The sequence below is a fragment of the Mobula birostris genome, chromosome 14 (assembly GCF_030028105.1).
Source record: "Mobula birostris isolate sMobBir1 chromosome 14, sMobBir1.hap1, whole genome shotgun sequence".
NCBI classification, from domain to species: domain Eukaryota; kingdom Metazoa; phylum Chordata; class Chondrichthyes; order Myliobatiformes; family Myliobatidae; genus Mobula; species Mobula birostris.
In genome coordinates, this window is record NC_092383.1 from 38,604,671 (window position 1) to 38,620,990 (window position 16,320).

A 16,320-nucleotide genomic window follows, 5' to 3' on the forward strand; every position below is an offset into this window, starting at 1 on the left:
TGTAACTAGTAGAGTGGATAGGGGAGAACCAATGGATGTGGTATATTTGGATTTTCAGAAGGCTTTTGACAAGGTCCCACACAGGAGATTAGTGTGCAAACTTAAAGCACACGGTATTGGGGGTAAGGTATTGATGTGGATAGAGAATTGGTTGGCAGACAGGAAGCAAAGAGTGGGAATAAACGGGACCTTTTCAGAATGGCAAGCAGTGACTAGTGGGGTACCGCAAGGCTCAGTGCTGGGACCCCAGTTGTTTACAATATATATTAATAACTTAGATGAGGGAATTAAATGCAGCATCTCCAAGTTTGCGGATGACACGAAGCTAGGCGTTAGTATTAGCTGTGAGGAGGATGCTAAGAGGATGCAGGGTGACTTGGATAGGTTAGGTGAGTGGGCAAATTCAAGGCAGATGCAATTTAATGTGGATAAATGTGAGGTTATCCACTTTGGTGGCAAGAACAGGAAAACAGATTATTATCTGAATGGTGGCCGATTAGGAAAAGGGGAGGTGCAACGAGACCTGGGTACCATTATACACCATTCATTGAAAGTGGGCATGCAGGTACAGCAGGCGATGAAAAAGGTGAATGGTATGCTGGCATTTATAGCAAGAGGATTCGAGTACAGGAACAGGGAGGTACTACTGCAGTTGTGCAAGGCCTTGGTGAGACCACACCTGGAGTATTGTGTGCAGTTTTGGTCCCCTAATCTGAGGAAAGACATCCTTGCCGTAGAGGGAGTACAAAGAAGGTTCACCAGATTGATTCCTGGGATGGCAGGACTTTCATATGATGAAAGACTGGATCGACTAGGCTTATACTCGTTGGAATTTAGAAGATTGAGGGGGGATCTTATTGAAACATATAAAATCCTAAAGGGATTGGATAGGCTAGATGTAGGAAGATTTTTCCCGATGTTGGGGAAGTCCAGAACGAAAGGTCACAGTTTGAGGATAAAGGGGAAGCCTTTTAGGACCGAGATTAGGAAACACTTCTTCACACAGAGAGTGGTGAATCTGTGGAAGTTGAGGCCAGTTCATTGGCTATACTTAAGAGGGAGTTAGATATGGCCCTGGTGGCTAAAGGGATCAGGAGGTATGGGGGGAAGGCTGGTACAAGGTTCTGAGTTGGATGATCAGCCATGATCATACTGAATGGTGGTGCAGGCTCGAAGGGCCGAATGGCCTACTCCTGTACGTATTTTCTATGTTTCATAATCCATTTTGTTTCCTTTTTAAACCTAGGTCGTATTCTGGATCTCAAGACTGGGACAGTTAAAAAGGAAGGGCAGCAGTCTTCCATGAGAATGTGTATGGGATCCAGACGTTCCTTTATTTGTAGAATGAGGTAAGGACAATATTGAGTAAATGAACAAAGCTTTCCTTCCACCAGCTGATTACTTGGCAGAACAATAAAGGCTGTTGTCATTAGTAGTCTTCTCAATATGAAAAGTTCAATTGCAAATTTTTATAGACTTTTATAGCATAGATTCAAAATGTATGATATAAGAGCTTAAAAATTTTCATTCAGAAACAAAAATCTGCTGATACTGGAAATTAGAAAATGAAAACAGAACATAATGGAAATAGCTCAATAGGTCAGACAGCATCTGTGGACAGTGCAGTGATCATCTCCAATGTGAGGCAGCCTAACCATCTACCCTTAAGCATTTCATTCCTTGAGTCACCCACAGTCATCATTTTGGGATCACCGTTGATCAGAAACTAAACTAGATTAAATACAGTGGCTACAAGACCAGTTGAGGGTCTGGTTATTTTGTTGTAAGTGTCTCTACTCTGATACCAGAAAGCCTTACCATCATCTACAAGGCCTAGTAAATCAGAATCAGGTTTAATATCACTGTCATATGTCATGAAATTTGTTGATTTGTGGTAGCAGTACATTGCAATGCATAATAATAAAATAAAATAAGATATATTAAAAAAATTTCGGTAAGTAGGGGAAAAGAGAGCAAAAAAGAAGAAATAGTGAGGAAGTGTTCATGGGTTCATTGTCCATTCATAAATCTGATGCAGAGGGGACGAAGTGTTTAGTGTGTGTCTTCAGGCTCATGTACCGCCTCCTTGAAGATAGCAATGAGAAGAGCACGTCCTGGCTGATGGGGCTTCTTAACGATGGATGCTGACTTTTTGAGGCATTGTCTTTCTGCTTGCTAGCGAGGTAGTCTTTTAGTGTTCTTTATGATCAGACTATGATGGAGCTGGCTGAGGTTACAACTTTCTGCAGCTTTTGCAATCCTGTGCAGTAGGCACCCCATACCAGATGGTGATGCAACCAGTTAGAATGTTCTCCTCGGTACATCTGTAAATAATTTGCAAGAGCATACCGAGTCTCCTCTAATTCCTAATGAAATATAGTGGTTGTTGTCTCTTCTTTGTAATTGTATCAATATGTTGGACCCGGGATAGATCTTCAGAGATGTTGACCAAGAGACAAATATCCACAGAGGTGGGATTTGGTCCATTTCATTTGAATGTTAACTCCCAATAACTTAAGAAGTTCAACACCATGAAGGACAAAGCAGTCTGTTCAATTGTCATTACAATCTGAAAATTTATTCAGTCCATTGGCATACGGTGGCTGCAGTGTGTACCATCTACTAAATTCCATTTATTCACATAGGATACCTCTAATCCCATAACTGCCACCGTTAATGAGGTGAAGGGTCAGCAGGTTCATGGGAGCAAAATCCCCAGCATATTTCCTCGCAAGCAAGTATTCACTGGGTCTAAATCCTAGAACAAGGGTGCTCAACCTCTTTTATGCCATAGACCCATACCATTAAGCAAGAAATTAAGAACCCCTGTCCCAGAACTTCCTACCTAACAAGCTATAGGAGCAGTTTCAGCAGAAGGACTACGAGGTTCAAGAAAATGGCTCACAGCCACCTCCTTAAGGGTAGTTAAGGTGGGTAATAATTGCTAGCTTTACCAGCCACACTGAACAAATGCATGAAATCAGTGAGAAAATATATACAAATCTTTCTTTCCACAAATAGGAAATCAAAAGGCAAGTTTATTGTGATATGCAGAAGTACTTGCCTGCATTGATGCAATGAAAGACTTCAGTATCACAGACACATATTTTCAGTTGCACAACATTTACAAAAAAAAAACAGGAAAGAACGTAATTAAAGCAAGACTAAGCACAAAGCCCATTGTAATGCAAGTTGGTCATAGTGTTCCTTTACTGAGGTTGTGATGAGGGTTATGCGAATTGGTTCAAGAACTGAATGGTTGAAGGGCAGTAACTGTTCTTGAACTTCAGCATTGAATATAACAATTAAGATTTGTCAAATCAGATTTTAAAAAAATCTTCTGTGTAGTGAAATAAGCAGAAACAATGTAATTAACATTTCTGCCTTTCATACACTGATAACATCTTGTCATGTTTTCCGGTAAAATTACGCACTTACCTGAAATTTAGATTCCAATTTTATTCAGCAGCCAAGTTCCCATGGACATTAGTGTGTGTGTGTGTTGGACAGGACACAGGAAGAGCTTCCTGGTGTTTGACTAATGTGGTTTTCTTCTGTCCAGCTAAACAAACAGCTTAATGTTTCATCTGAAATGTGGCACACCCAACAGAGGAACTTTTTCTCAGTGCTGCATGAAGTGTGCTCAAGTTATGTGGAGGAGCTTGATCCCATGATCTTCTGGCTGAGGCAAGAGTACTATCTCCATTGTTCACACTGAGCTGTGCTAGCACAATAAAGGCATCCATTTTATACAAAATCTTTGGACAAAGTAATATGATTAATTTTTATTGTCATTTTTCAAATCCCTGCAGTTGTGAAATTTGGAGATGCAAATGAATTAACCACATCCTAGACTTTCTCTTACCAGTGCATCCTTTGACATAGTGGAATTTGCTTGTCTCACAGAGCAACCTAAAAAGAGTCTATTTTATTTACTATGATTTAGCGTAACTCTCTTCTTGTGTTTAATAAGATATCCATTTCTTCCTTTTGAGCCTACATTTATCCATCCAGGTGAAGATATTGAGAAAAAGTCCTCCTTATAGTTCAGTTTACAGAGCAAACACAAACTCTTAACTTTCTCCTTCAAACAGATAAACTTGTTTTTAAACAGTGTATTAAAATAATGCTGACATACTGTAGTTTTATTACTGATCCCTGTTTAAGGCTTCTTCCAAATATTTTCATGACATAAATGGGTCCCATTTCTTTTAATTGCAGGTTCAAAAACTGGTTCTGATCTTCTGATGCTGACTAGTTTTATTTTGAAATGATGTATGCCTTATGCCTTCTTTACCACTCTATCTACATTTGTTGCCACGCTTAGGGAGCAATGGACTTGCATCCCAAGATTTACTTCCTCTTGGGTCTTCAGAGCCTCCATCTTCTTCCTGCCCTACCTTCCCTGAACACCCAATTCTCCCCACTTCGGATGTCACCAACTCTGTTCCCCTCTCTAAGCCCAGCTCTATTCTCTGCTGTGTCTTCACCATTGCCTCTGACTGTCCCCTGTCTGAGGTAGAACATTCTGTCTTCTGCATGGGCCTTACCTTTGTCCCCTCTCGCCCACACCTCAATGAGATTGACGGCTGCCATGGTGCTGAGTTCTTCTCTTCTGTCTCTGAGCCCACTTCGTTGGCAAGAATTTCCCACCCTGTACTGATGACCCTTCCAACCTTCCTCCTCCTCTGGGACATCCCATTCTGTTTTTCTGCCTGCTCTGGATCTTTTCATCTCTAATTGCTGATGAGACATCAACCAGCTTGACTTCAGCACTTCTCTCTCCTCCTCAAGTGTTACCCCCTCTGAACGCACTGACCTCCACTCTCTCCGCATCAATCCCAACCTTACCATCTGACCGCTGACACAATGTTGCAGACAGACCTTTACCTTGCTGAGCCTAGGTGGCAACTCTCAGACACCTCCTTTTACTTATCCCTTCAAAACAACCCACACCAGACTATCAGGCCACTGTCTTCCACATTATCACAAACATCATCAACTCTGGAGATCTCACATTCACTCCTTTATCCTGCACTGGTTGTTTCTGTCTCCCACCCAAGATCCACAAAGCTGACTGTTCAGGTAAACCCATTGTTGCTGGCTGCTCCTGCTCCACTGAACTCGTATCTGCATACCTCAACCCCATTCTATCCCCCTTATTTCAGTCCCTTCCCATATGCTCTCAATCTGCTCAACAATTTTCAATGCCCTGACCTTGACCACCTCATTTTCACCATGGATGTCCAATCCCTGTACATGTCTATCCCCCCGTCAAGAAGGCCTTTAAGCTCTCGGATTCTTTCTCAACAGAAGACCCAACGGGTTCCCTCCATCACCACCCTCCTCCATCTGGCAGAACTGGTCCTCACCCTCAACAGTTTCTCCTTCGGCTCCTTCCACTTTCTCCAAACTCAAGGAATAGCCATGGGCATCTGCATGGACCCCAGCTATGCCTGCCTTATTGTTGGCTATGTGGAACAGTCCATGTTCCAAACCTTCACTGATAATGCTTCCCAACTCTTTCTGCACTACATTGCTGACTGCATTAGTGCCTTGTTTCATGCACCCATGCTGTGCTCAACAATTTCATCAACTTTGCCTCCAACTTCCACCCTGCCCTTAAATTTCACTTGGTCCATCTCTGATAACTCCCTCCCCTTTCTCTATTTCTCTGTTCCATCTCTGGAGGCAAACTGTCTACTGACATTTTTTATAAACCTACTGATTCCCATGGCCATCTTAACTATACTTCCTCGCACCCTGTCTCATGTAAAAATGCTATTCCCTTTTCTCAGTTCCTTCATCTCCAGGATGAAGCTTTCCTTTTCAGGACATCAGAGATGTCATCCTTCCAAGAACAGGGTTTTCCTTCATCCAGCATTGATGCTGCCCTTACCTGCATTTTCTCTATGTTCCAGAAATCTGCACTCACCCCATCTTCCTGCTGCCTTAATAGGGATAGAATTGCTCTTGTCCTCAACTACCATCCTATGAGCCTCAGCATCCAACACATCATTCTCTTAAACTTCTGCTCTCTGCAATAGGATTCTACCACCAACACATCTTTAACCCCCCTCCACTTTCCACAGGAATCACTCCCTCCATGATTCCCTTGGCCATTTGTCACTCCCCACTGATCTCCCTTCTGGCACAAATCCCTGAAAGCAACAGAAATGCTCCACCTGTCCATTCACCTCCTCCCTCACCTCCACTCAGGCCCCAAAAGAATCTTTCCCAAGTGAGGCAACTCTTCACCCACAAATCTGTTGTACTCGGTGCTCCTAATGTAGCCTCCTTTACATTGGTGAGATCCGACGTAAATTGGGGGACTGCTTTGCTGGACATCTCTGCTTCATCCATCAAAGGGAGAATTTCCAGGTAGCCAACTATTTTAATTCCTATCCCCATTCCCATTCTGACATATTGGTCTATGGCCTCCTCTTCTTCCATGATGAGGCCTCTCTCAGGGTGGAGGAGCAACACCTCATATTCCTTTTGGTAGCCCCAACCTGATGATATGAACATTGATTCCTCCTCCTGATCAACTTTTTTTTCCCCTCCTCCTTTTCTCTTCTTCTGTTACCCACTCTGGCCTTTTACCTCTTCTCCTCACCTGCCTATCACCTCCTCCTGGTACTTGTTCTTCCATTTCTCCTATGGTCCACTCTCCTATCAGATTCCTTCTTCTACAGCCCTGTATCTTTCCCACCCACCGAGCTTCACCTATCATATTTCAACTTGTCCTTCTTTCTCTCCCCCTCCCCCCCCACCCACCTTTGTATTCTGGCATCTTCCCTGTACCTTTCCAACCCTGGTGAAGGGTCTCAGCCTGAAACGTCAACTGTTTATTGATTTCCATAGGTGCTGCCTGTCATGCTGAGTTCCTCCAGCATTTTGTGCATGTTGCCATTTACTGTATACTTTCCTCTTACATTTGACCTCCAAAAGTGCAACAACTCATACTTGTCTGGATTAAACTCCATCTGTCACTTCTCTCTCCATATTTCCAACTAGTTTATATTCTGCTGTATCTTTTGACAACTTTCCTTGCTCTCCACAACTCTAACAATGTTTGTGTTGTCTCTAACTTAACAAGCATGTACTTTCAGGTACCTGAACTTTTCATTCAGTTACAATCCCAGCACTAGCCACTGCAGTCAGAATAACACACCTTCACCATACTCTGTCAATTTTAAATCTAATCTACCAAGTCTCCATGGATCCCCTGTGCCTTAATCTCATAAATTAGCTTACCATGAGGGATCTTGTTAAATGTTTTACTCAAATCAAATTAGACAACATTCACTGATCTGCCCATATCAGTTACTTTTGGTGCCCATTCCATTACATGCTCTAAATTGCTTGTAGGTTATTACTACCCACCTCAGTTCACAATGCCTCCAAGCAATGTTATATGTGGAAATTATTTCAAGTGTACACTGGTCCATTTCATCAATATAAAGAAAATACTTCGACATTGTCAAACTACATTGTGCAAGTCAGCTTTTCACTATTCCTGTTGCCTGTTGCTCATTGCTCAAGTCAATTTTATTTCAGTGCTGTGACAGTGCAACTTATTCCATCACCTTGATTCTTACAAGCCAATGTATCAAATCACATCTCATTACAAAATACCATAAGACATAAGACATAGGAGCAGAATTAGGCCATTTGGTCCATCACGCTTGCTCTGCTATTCCATCATGGCTGATTTAATATCCCTCTTAACTCCATTCTCCTGCCTTCTCCCCATAATCTTTGATGCCCTTACTAAACAAGAACCCATTGACCTCTGCTTCAAAATATACCCATTGACATCGTGTCCACAGCCGTCTATGACAGGGGTCCCCAACCTTTTTTGCAACGCGGACCGGTTTATCATTGACAATATTCTTGCAGACCGGCTGAACCGGGCGGGTGGGGGGGTAGGGTTGCCAACGGACAAGAGTAGCAGTCAAATACATTGTGTTTACCCCAGAAAGACTACAATGACAATGAAGCCTTGCGCAGGCACCAGTGCGCATGTGTGTATGTGCCGATTTTTTTCTACAAACTGTTTTTGGCGATTCTGTTCGGGGGGTGAGGGCGTGTTAATCACGACCGGAATATAGGTGATAAATGGCTAATACACTCAATTTTGTTTCTAAAAGGGTTTATCTAACGAATTTAATATTAAACACACAGCGTATATTTTCCTCGCATGAATACAGTGATAAGTTAATTATCAGGGGAGCTTGAAGTAAGTGTTGAACGAACTTCCAATAGAAGTGGTAGAGGCAGGTTCGATATTATCATTTAAAGAAAAATTGGATAGGTATAAGGACAGGAAAGGAACGGAGGGTTATAGGCTGAGTGCAGGTTGGTGGGACTAGGTGAGAGTAGCGTTCGGCACGGACTAGAAGGGCAGAGATGGCCTGTTTCGGTGCTGTAATTGTTATATGGTTATATAAGTCACTTATAAGTCAATAGCATCATAACATTTTAAGTAACGTTTGGATATTAAACACACAGCACATATTTTCCCTGTATCAACATATAAAATCACTACAACACACCAATGTCGCTGAATCAGTGGGAGCCTTGGGCTTGTTTCCCTGCAACAAGACAGTCCCATCGATGGCTGATGGGAGACAGCGATACTTGAAGGGGGTTCCTTATGTCCAGTCTATTCCTCAGTTTAGTTTTCGTTGCATTCATTGCAGAGATATGTTGGAAATGGAAGCAACGTTTTCAGTGCTTTCGTGGCTATCTCAGGACATTTAGCCTTGACTGTGATCTGGAATACCGGCAGAGATGTTATGTCAAACATGCTTTTCAGCCCGCCGTCATTTGCAAGCTCGAGGAGTTGATTTTCCCGCACTGACATGGATGACGCGTGTGTAATGATCTCGTGTGCATTCAAGCTCAACAGTGCGTAACAGGGAATGAGGAAAGGTGCAGCTGACTCATATCACCATATCATATCGTTTCCTCGCAGCCTGGTAGCACGTGCTTTGCGGCCCAGTGGTTGGGGACCGCTGGTCTATGACAATCAATTCCACAGATTCACCACCCTCTGACTAGAGAAATTCCTCCTTGTCTCTGTTCTAAATCTTTGTTCTATTCTGAGGTTGTGCCCTCTGGTCCTAGACTGTCTCTCTATTGGAAACATCATCTTCCTGTCCACTCTTTCTCGATCTTTCAATATTAAAAAAGTCACTACAATGCGCAGAAGTCCACATATGCAAATATAATTCAAAAGTAAATAATAAACCTCAGCTACTATATTTCCCTCATCAACCTGCTCTGATATTTCACCAAAAATTCTTATGCAAGTTATTCAGGATATGCTGTTTGCTAGTCCATACTGGCTTCCTCTCATAGTTCGCTACTTGTCCGAGTGACTATTAATTGTGCTCCTGGTTACTGTTGTTTGCATTGTAAAGTGTTCCTATGTTTCTTCCACTCTACAATGGTATGGGCTTGGTTGTCCCAAACCCCAGGAGGAGCACCTTGTGCTTCAGTCTGATTAGACTCTAGGTGACAAAGGAGCACCTTCCTGTTTGCTAGGATTGTCATTTATTTCTTGTCACTCTCATGCAACAATCATATAGTTTTCTTGTTATTTTTTATGTGTGTGTCTCTGGTGTGGAGGTATGTCCTGGCTGTCTTTGGAAAGGGTGGGGCATATCTGTATTTTTGTGTGGATTTGCTGTCTGCTTCTGTCCTGTTATATATTTGGAGATTCAGGTCAAAGGCAGCACGTGTGATGTTTAGTTGTTTCAACCATATCCATTTTATGAGTTTATGGAGTTTCTTCTGTATTATTTTTGGGAGGTGATGTGTTGTAAAACACTTTGTTAGATAATCCACTGGTTGTGTCCTACCAGCTCCTCATTGAAGGATGGCTTCCACAGAGCGAAGAACTGTCTTCCACTAGTTCATCTCTCTCCAAAGATTAGAGGTCTTGATCTTAGAAATGGGTAGAGTGCTAAAGCTTTTCCATTAGTCTATCTAATTCTTGGGATACCTCAGTTGGTTGACTATTAATCAGAAAAATGATGTCCCACTTTTGATGTCTTTCCAAGATTCTTCCTGTCTGACGTTTAAATTGTTGAATCTACTCATGAAGGGTTCTGATGAAGGGTCTCGGCCCAAAACATTGACTGTTTACTCTTTTTCATTGATGCTGTCTGGTTGTCTGAGTTCCTACAGCATTTTGTGCATTTTATTTTGATTTCCAGCATCTGCAGATTTTCTCTTGTTTGTGTTACTGTTATTTGACTGGTTCTCCATACCAAAATCGAACTTATGGCTTTTTCATTTGGCTTGAAAGTGTTTGATACTCCAACTTGGCTGCTTTCATTTTTCGTTAGCTTACTATCTGACAATCTCAATACACCAGAAACATCTTATTTTGCTGCTTGTTCTGCTTATAACCATTCCCAGCCTTCATTCATTTCCTCTCCCTGCCCTGTGTTGCATCAATGTTTTAATTGTGTAAACCATCTACAATATTGTCCTGCGTCAGGACTACAGTGTTTTCCAGTGTTTGTCCTTTCTTGCATTCTTGTACCGTAATTCTAGCTGATCATGCACTCAAATCAATCCGAGTACATTCAACTGTATTAATATTATAATTGGCATCTCCTCTGTTAATCTTTGCTGCCAGCGTACCAGTAAAAGCCTCCTCGCAAATCATTTCCTTGAAACAGCAGAATACTGCTTTTTCAGTTTTCTTTCTTGGCATACTATATGTAGTTGACAAAATGCCTGTTGATGAAACTCTTTGTTTAAGAGCTCTATATAAATGCTACTTGTTGACTGAAAGCGTTCTATATTATGCAGTGTCTGCTCTGGTAGATTTTATAGTTGAATTCATAGTAGATTTCTGTTCCCACCCTGTTGTACATGTTCTCACATCTCATTACATTTGCTCATATTTCATTACATTGGAGGCACTGATGGGAGTTATAATTTTATTGTGTACTCAAATGAAAATGACTGGAAAGAATTCTGGTGCAAAAGTGATATTGCTGCTAAATAGGCTTTTGTTATTCAAACAGCCCAAAGAGCACTAGTATTTAACATGGATTAACTGTTGCCATTTTAATGCAGGTATGGAACAGCTCCTCTGGAACACATCTCATTGAGTAGACTGACTGTTCTGCGAAAGAGATACAGGTATCTCTTACACATTTGTTTGTTAACTGTTAACTACTATTTAGATCCATATGAAAATCCCCTGATTCTGCTTTATTTAGTCATTTAGTTGTTACTTTAGTTAGAGTGAAAAATGTATCCCATTTTTGTTTCCCCAGGAATGGTTTGGGACCTGTGAAGGAAGGAGAATCACAGTATTCAGTGGTTCATTGCACTGGATACATCAAGGCTTGGCCACCAGCAGGTAAATTAAAGAAGTGTAATATAGTTTTTATTATATAGAGTCATACAGTCATATAACATGGAAGGTGGCCTTTAGATCACCTAGTCCACGTTCACCATCAAAGATCTTTTTTACTCAATGACTGCACAATCGTATTTTTATTCTCCCCACCTTCCTATCAAGCCATAGAAACATAGAAAACCTACAGCACAATGCAGGCCCTTCGGCCCGCAATGCTGTGCCGAACATGTACTTACTTTAGAAATTACCTGGGGCTACCCATAGCCCTCTATTTTTCTAAGCTCCATGTACCTAGCCAAGTCTCTTAAAAGACCCTATCCACCACCACCACCACCGACAGCCCATTCCACACTCCACTCTCTGTGTAAAAAAAACTTACCCCTGACATCTCCTCTGTAATTACTTCCAAGCAACCTAAAACTATGCCCTCTCGTGCGAGCCATTTCAGCCCTAGGGAAAAGCCTCTGACTATCCACACGATTAATGCCTCTCATTATCTTGTACACCTCTGTCAGGTCACCTCTCATCCTCCGTCGCTCCAAGGAGAAAAGGCCGAGTTCGCTCAACCTATTCTCATAAGGCATGCTGCCCAATCCAGGCAACATCCTTGTAAATCTCCTCTGCATCCCTTATATGGTTTCCACATCCTTCCTATATTGAGGGGACCAGAATTGAGCACAGTACTCCAAGTGGGGTCTGACCAGGATCCTATATAGCTGCAACGTTTCCTCTCGGCACTTAAACTCAATCCCACGATTGACGAAGGCCAATGCACCGTATGCCTTCTTAACCACAGTGTCAACCTGCGTAGCAGCTTTTGAGTGTCCTATGGACTAGGACCCCAAGATCCCTCTGATCTTCCACACTACCAAGAGTCTTATCATTAATGCTATATTTGACCTACCAAAACGCATCTCCTCACACTTAATCTGGGTTGACCTCCATCTGCCACTTCTCAGCCCAGTTTTGCATGCTATCGATATCCTGCTGTAACCTCGGACAACCCTCCACACTATCGACAAAACCCCCAACCTTTGTGTTATCAGCATATTTACTAACCCATCCCTCCACTTCCTCTTCCAGGTCATTTATAGAAATTACAAAGAGAAGGGGTCCCAGAACAGATCCCTGAAGCACACCACTGGTCACAGATCTCCATGCAGAATATGACCCGTCTACAACCACTCTTTGCCTTCTGTGGGCAAGCCAATTCTGGATGCACGGAGCAATGTCCCCTTGGATCCCATGCCTCCTTACTTTTGCAGTAAGCCTTGCATGGGGTACCTTATCAAATGCCTTGCTGAAATCCATATACACTACATCTACTGCTCTACCTTCATTAATGCATTTAGTCACATCCTCAAAAAATTCAATCAAGCTCGTAAGGCATGACCTGCCTTTGACAAAGCAATGCTGACTATTTCTAATCATATTATGCCTCTCAGGATCTTCTCCATCAACTTACCAGCCACTAAAGGAAGACTCACTGGTCTATAATTTCCAAGGCTATCTCTACTCCCTTTATTGAATAAGAGAACAACATCTACAGCCCTCCGATCCTCTGGAACCTCTCCCATCCCCAATGATGGTGCAAAGATCATTGCCAGAGGCTCAGTAATCTCCTCCCTCGCCTTCCACAGTAGTCTGGGGTATATCTCGTCAAGGCCTGGTGACTTATCCAACTTGATGCTTTCCAAAAGCTCCAGCACATCCTCTTTCTTAATGTCTATATGCTCAAGCTTTTCAGTCCGCTGTTTGTCATCCCTACAATTGCCAAGTGAATACTGAAGCAAAGTATTCAATAAGTACTTCCACTACTTCCTCTAGTTCCATACACATTTTTCTACTGTCACACTTGATTGGTCCTATTCTCTCATGTCTTATCCTCTTGCTGTTCACATACTTGCAGAACGCCTTGGGGTTTTCCTTAATCCTGTTCACCAAGACCTTCTCATGGCCCCTTCTGGGTCTCCTAATTTCATTCTTAAGCTCCTACTAGCCTTATAATTTTCTAGATCTCTATCATTATGGAGTTTTTTTGAACCTTTCATAAGCTTTACTTTTCTCCTTGACTAGATTTTCAACAGCCTTTGTACACCGTGGTTCCTGTACCCTACCATCCTTCCCTGTCTCATTGGAACATACCTATGCAGAACGCTACGCAAATATCCCCTGAACATTTGCCACATTTCTGCCGTACATTTCCCTGAGAATATCTGCTCCCAATTTATGCTTCCAGGTTCCTGCCTGATAGCTTTATATTTCCCCTTACTCCAATTAAATGTTTTTCTAACTTGTCTGATCCTATCCCTCTCCAATGCTATGGTAAAGGAGATAGAATTGTGATCACTATCTCCAAAATGCTCTCCCACTGAGAGACCTGACACCTGACTAAGTTCATTTCCCAATACCAGATCAAGAACAGCCTCTCCTCTTGTAGGCTTATCTATATATTGTGTCAGGAAACTTTCCTGAACACACCTATCAAACTCCACCCTTGCTCTAGAGAGATACCAATCAATATTGAGAAAATTAAAATCTCCCATCGTGACAACCCTGTTTTTATTGCACCAGATTTTATCACTTACCTAAACACTGGTGACAGGCCCACGTAACTTTGGGATAGAGGAGGAAAACCACCCTATTACAGAAAGAACAGGCAAAACTTCACAAGGACAGCACCTGTGGACAGTGTTGAACCTGTCATTGGATCTGAGAGGCAGTGGCTTTGCTGTGTAATAATTTGCAAACTTTCTACTTTGGGCCCTACTGAGAAAGTTTTTGTATCCTCTCTTGCAGCAACTAATGACAATACTGGAGACGTAAGAGACTGCAGATGCTGGAGGAAAACAGCAGTTTAGGCAACATCCACGGAGAAAAATGGACAGTCAGTGTTTTAGCTTAATGTTGACTGTACTCTTTTCCATAGATGCTGCCTGGCCTGCTAAGTTCTTCCAGCATTTTGTTTACGTTGTTTTAGGTTAAGACTCTTCATTGGCCCAGATGAACCAATTGTGTTCCTCTAGCACCATGTGTACTCTAACCAAAGATACTGGTTGTAGAAAATCTCAGAAGAAAACCTGTCACCCCTTTGTCTTTTTGCCCTTTTCTGTTGTTATTTTTTGTTTCTCTATGATCTTTAAGATTTCAACATTTATATTTCTCTTGGCAGCTGTTTGTGCACTGTTGTTAAGAAAAATGTCTAGGTATTAGAGGTAGATCAATAGTCCCATCATTCCAGTGTTCTTTCTTTTTCAATCTTTATATTAATTTCATAAAATATAAACATGACAGAATAATAGTACAAAGTTATTGGGAATACATTGTTATACTTAACATGAGTAATTATAAAACCAAATAGTACAATAGTACTTAATTGACAAAATTCCCAATCATATACGGTACCAATGAATAATACAGAACAAAAAAAAAGCTAGACAAAAATCATAAAAAAGGAAAAAAAAACACTAATCTAAACAGAATTAATCAACTAAACTAAAAAAAAGACCTGGGCTGTTTTAACATCATAAAAAATGGGAGAAAAGAAAACCTTAGTGTCGACGACTCCGTTCCTCTCAACCAACACTGCAGAGAAGTAAAATAAGTTTGGAAATGTTCAAATTACATCATATGAAAATGCTGAATAAATGGCCTCCAAGTTTTTTCGAATTTAATGGAAGGGTCATAAACCACATTTCTAATTTTTTCCAAATTTAAACACAACATAGTTTATGAAAACCAGTGAAATATAGTAGGAGGGTTAATCTCTTTCCAATTCAGCAAAATGGATCTTCTAGCCATTAAAGTAAGAAATGCAATCATCCGACGAGCTGAAGAGGTTAAGTGATTTGATTCTATCATTGGTAACCCAAAAATAGCAGTAATTGGGTGAGGTTGTAAGTCTATATTTAAAACTGTTGAAATAATATCAAAAATATCTTTCCAATATTTTTTCAACAAAGGACATGACCAAAACATGTGAGTTAAAGAAGCTGTCTCGGAATGACATCTATCACATATAGGATTTATATAAGAGTAGTAATGAGATAGTTTATCTTTGGACATATGAGCCCTGTGCACTACTTTAAACTGTATCAATGCATGTTTAGCACATATAGAAGATGAATTAACTAATTGAAGAATTTTTTCCTATTTTTCAATTGGTATAATAATCTTAAGTTCTTTTTCCCAATCAGTTTTAATTTTATTAGATACATCAGGTTCTGGTCACCTCACTATAGGAAGGATGTGGAAGCATTGGAAAGGGTACAGCGGAGATTTACCAGGATGCTGCCTGGTTTAGAAAGTATGCATTATGATCAAAGATTAAGGGAGCTAGGGCTTTACTCTTTGGAGAGAAGGAGGATGAGAGGAGACATGATAGAGGTGTACAAGATAATAAGAGGAATAGCTAGAGTGGATAGCCAGCGCCTCTTCCCCAGGGCACCACTGCTCAATACAAGAGGACATGGCTTTAAGGTAAGGGGTGGGAAGTTCAAGGGGGATATTAGAGGAAGGTTTTTTACTTAGAGAGTGGTTGGTGCTTGGAATGCACTGCCTGAGTCAGTGGTGGAGGCAGATACACTAGTGAAGTTTAGGAGACTACTAGACAGGTATATGGAGGAATCTAAGGTGGGGGCTTATATCGGAGGCAGGGTTTGAGGGTCGGCACAACATTGTGGGCCGAAGGGCCTGTACTGTGCTGTACAATTCTATGTTCTATGTCCTATAAATTTATAATTATATTATAAATAATTGCTACAACACCTTTCTGAGAGAGGTTTAAATCTAAAATTTTTTCCAAAATATCCATTGGATATAGGTGTGGAAAACTAGGAGAAACAGTAATTAAAAAGTTTCTAACCTGTAGGTATCTAAAAAAGTGAGATCTGGGTAAATTATATTTATTAGAAAGTTGACCAAAGGACATA

The 16,320-nt window shown here is 41.3% G+C and overlaps 1 protein-coding gene across 6 annotated transcripts in view; it reads left to right on the forward strand.

The window, feature by feature from the left end:
• arnt2 (aryl-hydrocarbon receptor nuclear translocator 2) overlaps positions 1 to 16,320 on the forward strand; it is a 393,077-nt gene that overhangs the window by 148,797 nt on the left and 227,960 nt on the right. For all 6 annotated transcript variants that reach the window (XR_011889078.1, XM_072278401.1, XM_072278402.1 and 3 more), the window contains 3 exons: positions 1,247 to 1,349; positions 11,101 to 11,166; positions 11,304 to 11,389. Coding sequence is in view for 5 of the 6 variants with exons in the window: in XM_072278401.1 (XP_072134502.1) it covers positions 1,247 to 1,349; positions 11,101 to 11,166; positions 11,304 to 11,389 (255 nt within the window). In the remaining variant the exon portion in view is untranslated. The remainder of the gene's footprint in view (positions 1 to 1,246; positions 1,350 to 11,100; positions 11,167 to 11,303; positions 11,390 to 16,320) is intronic.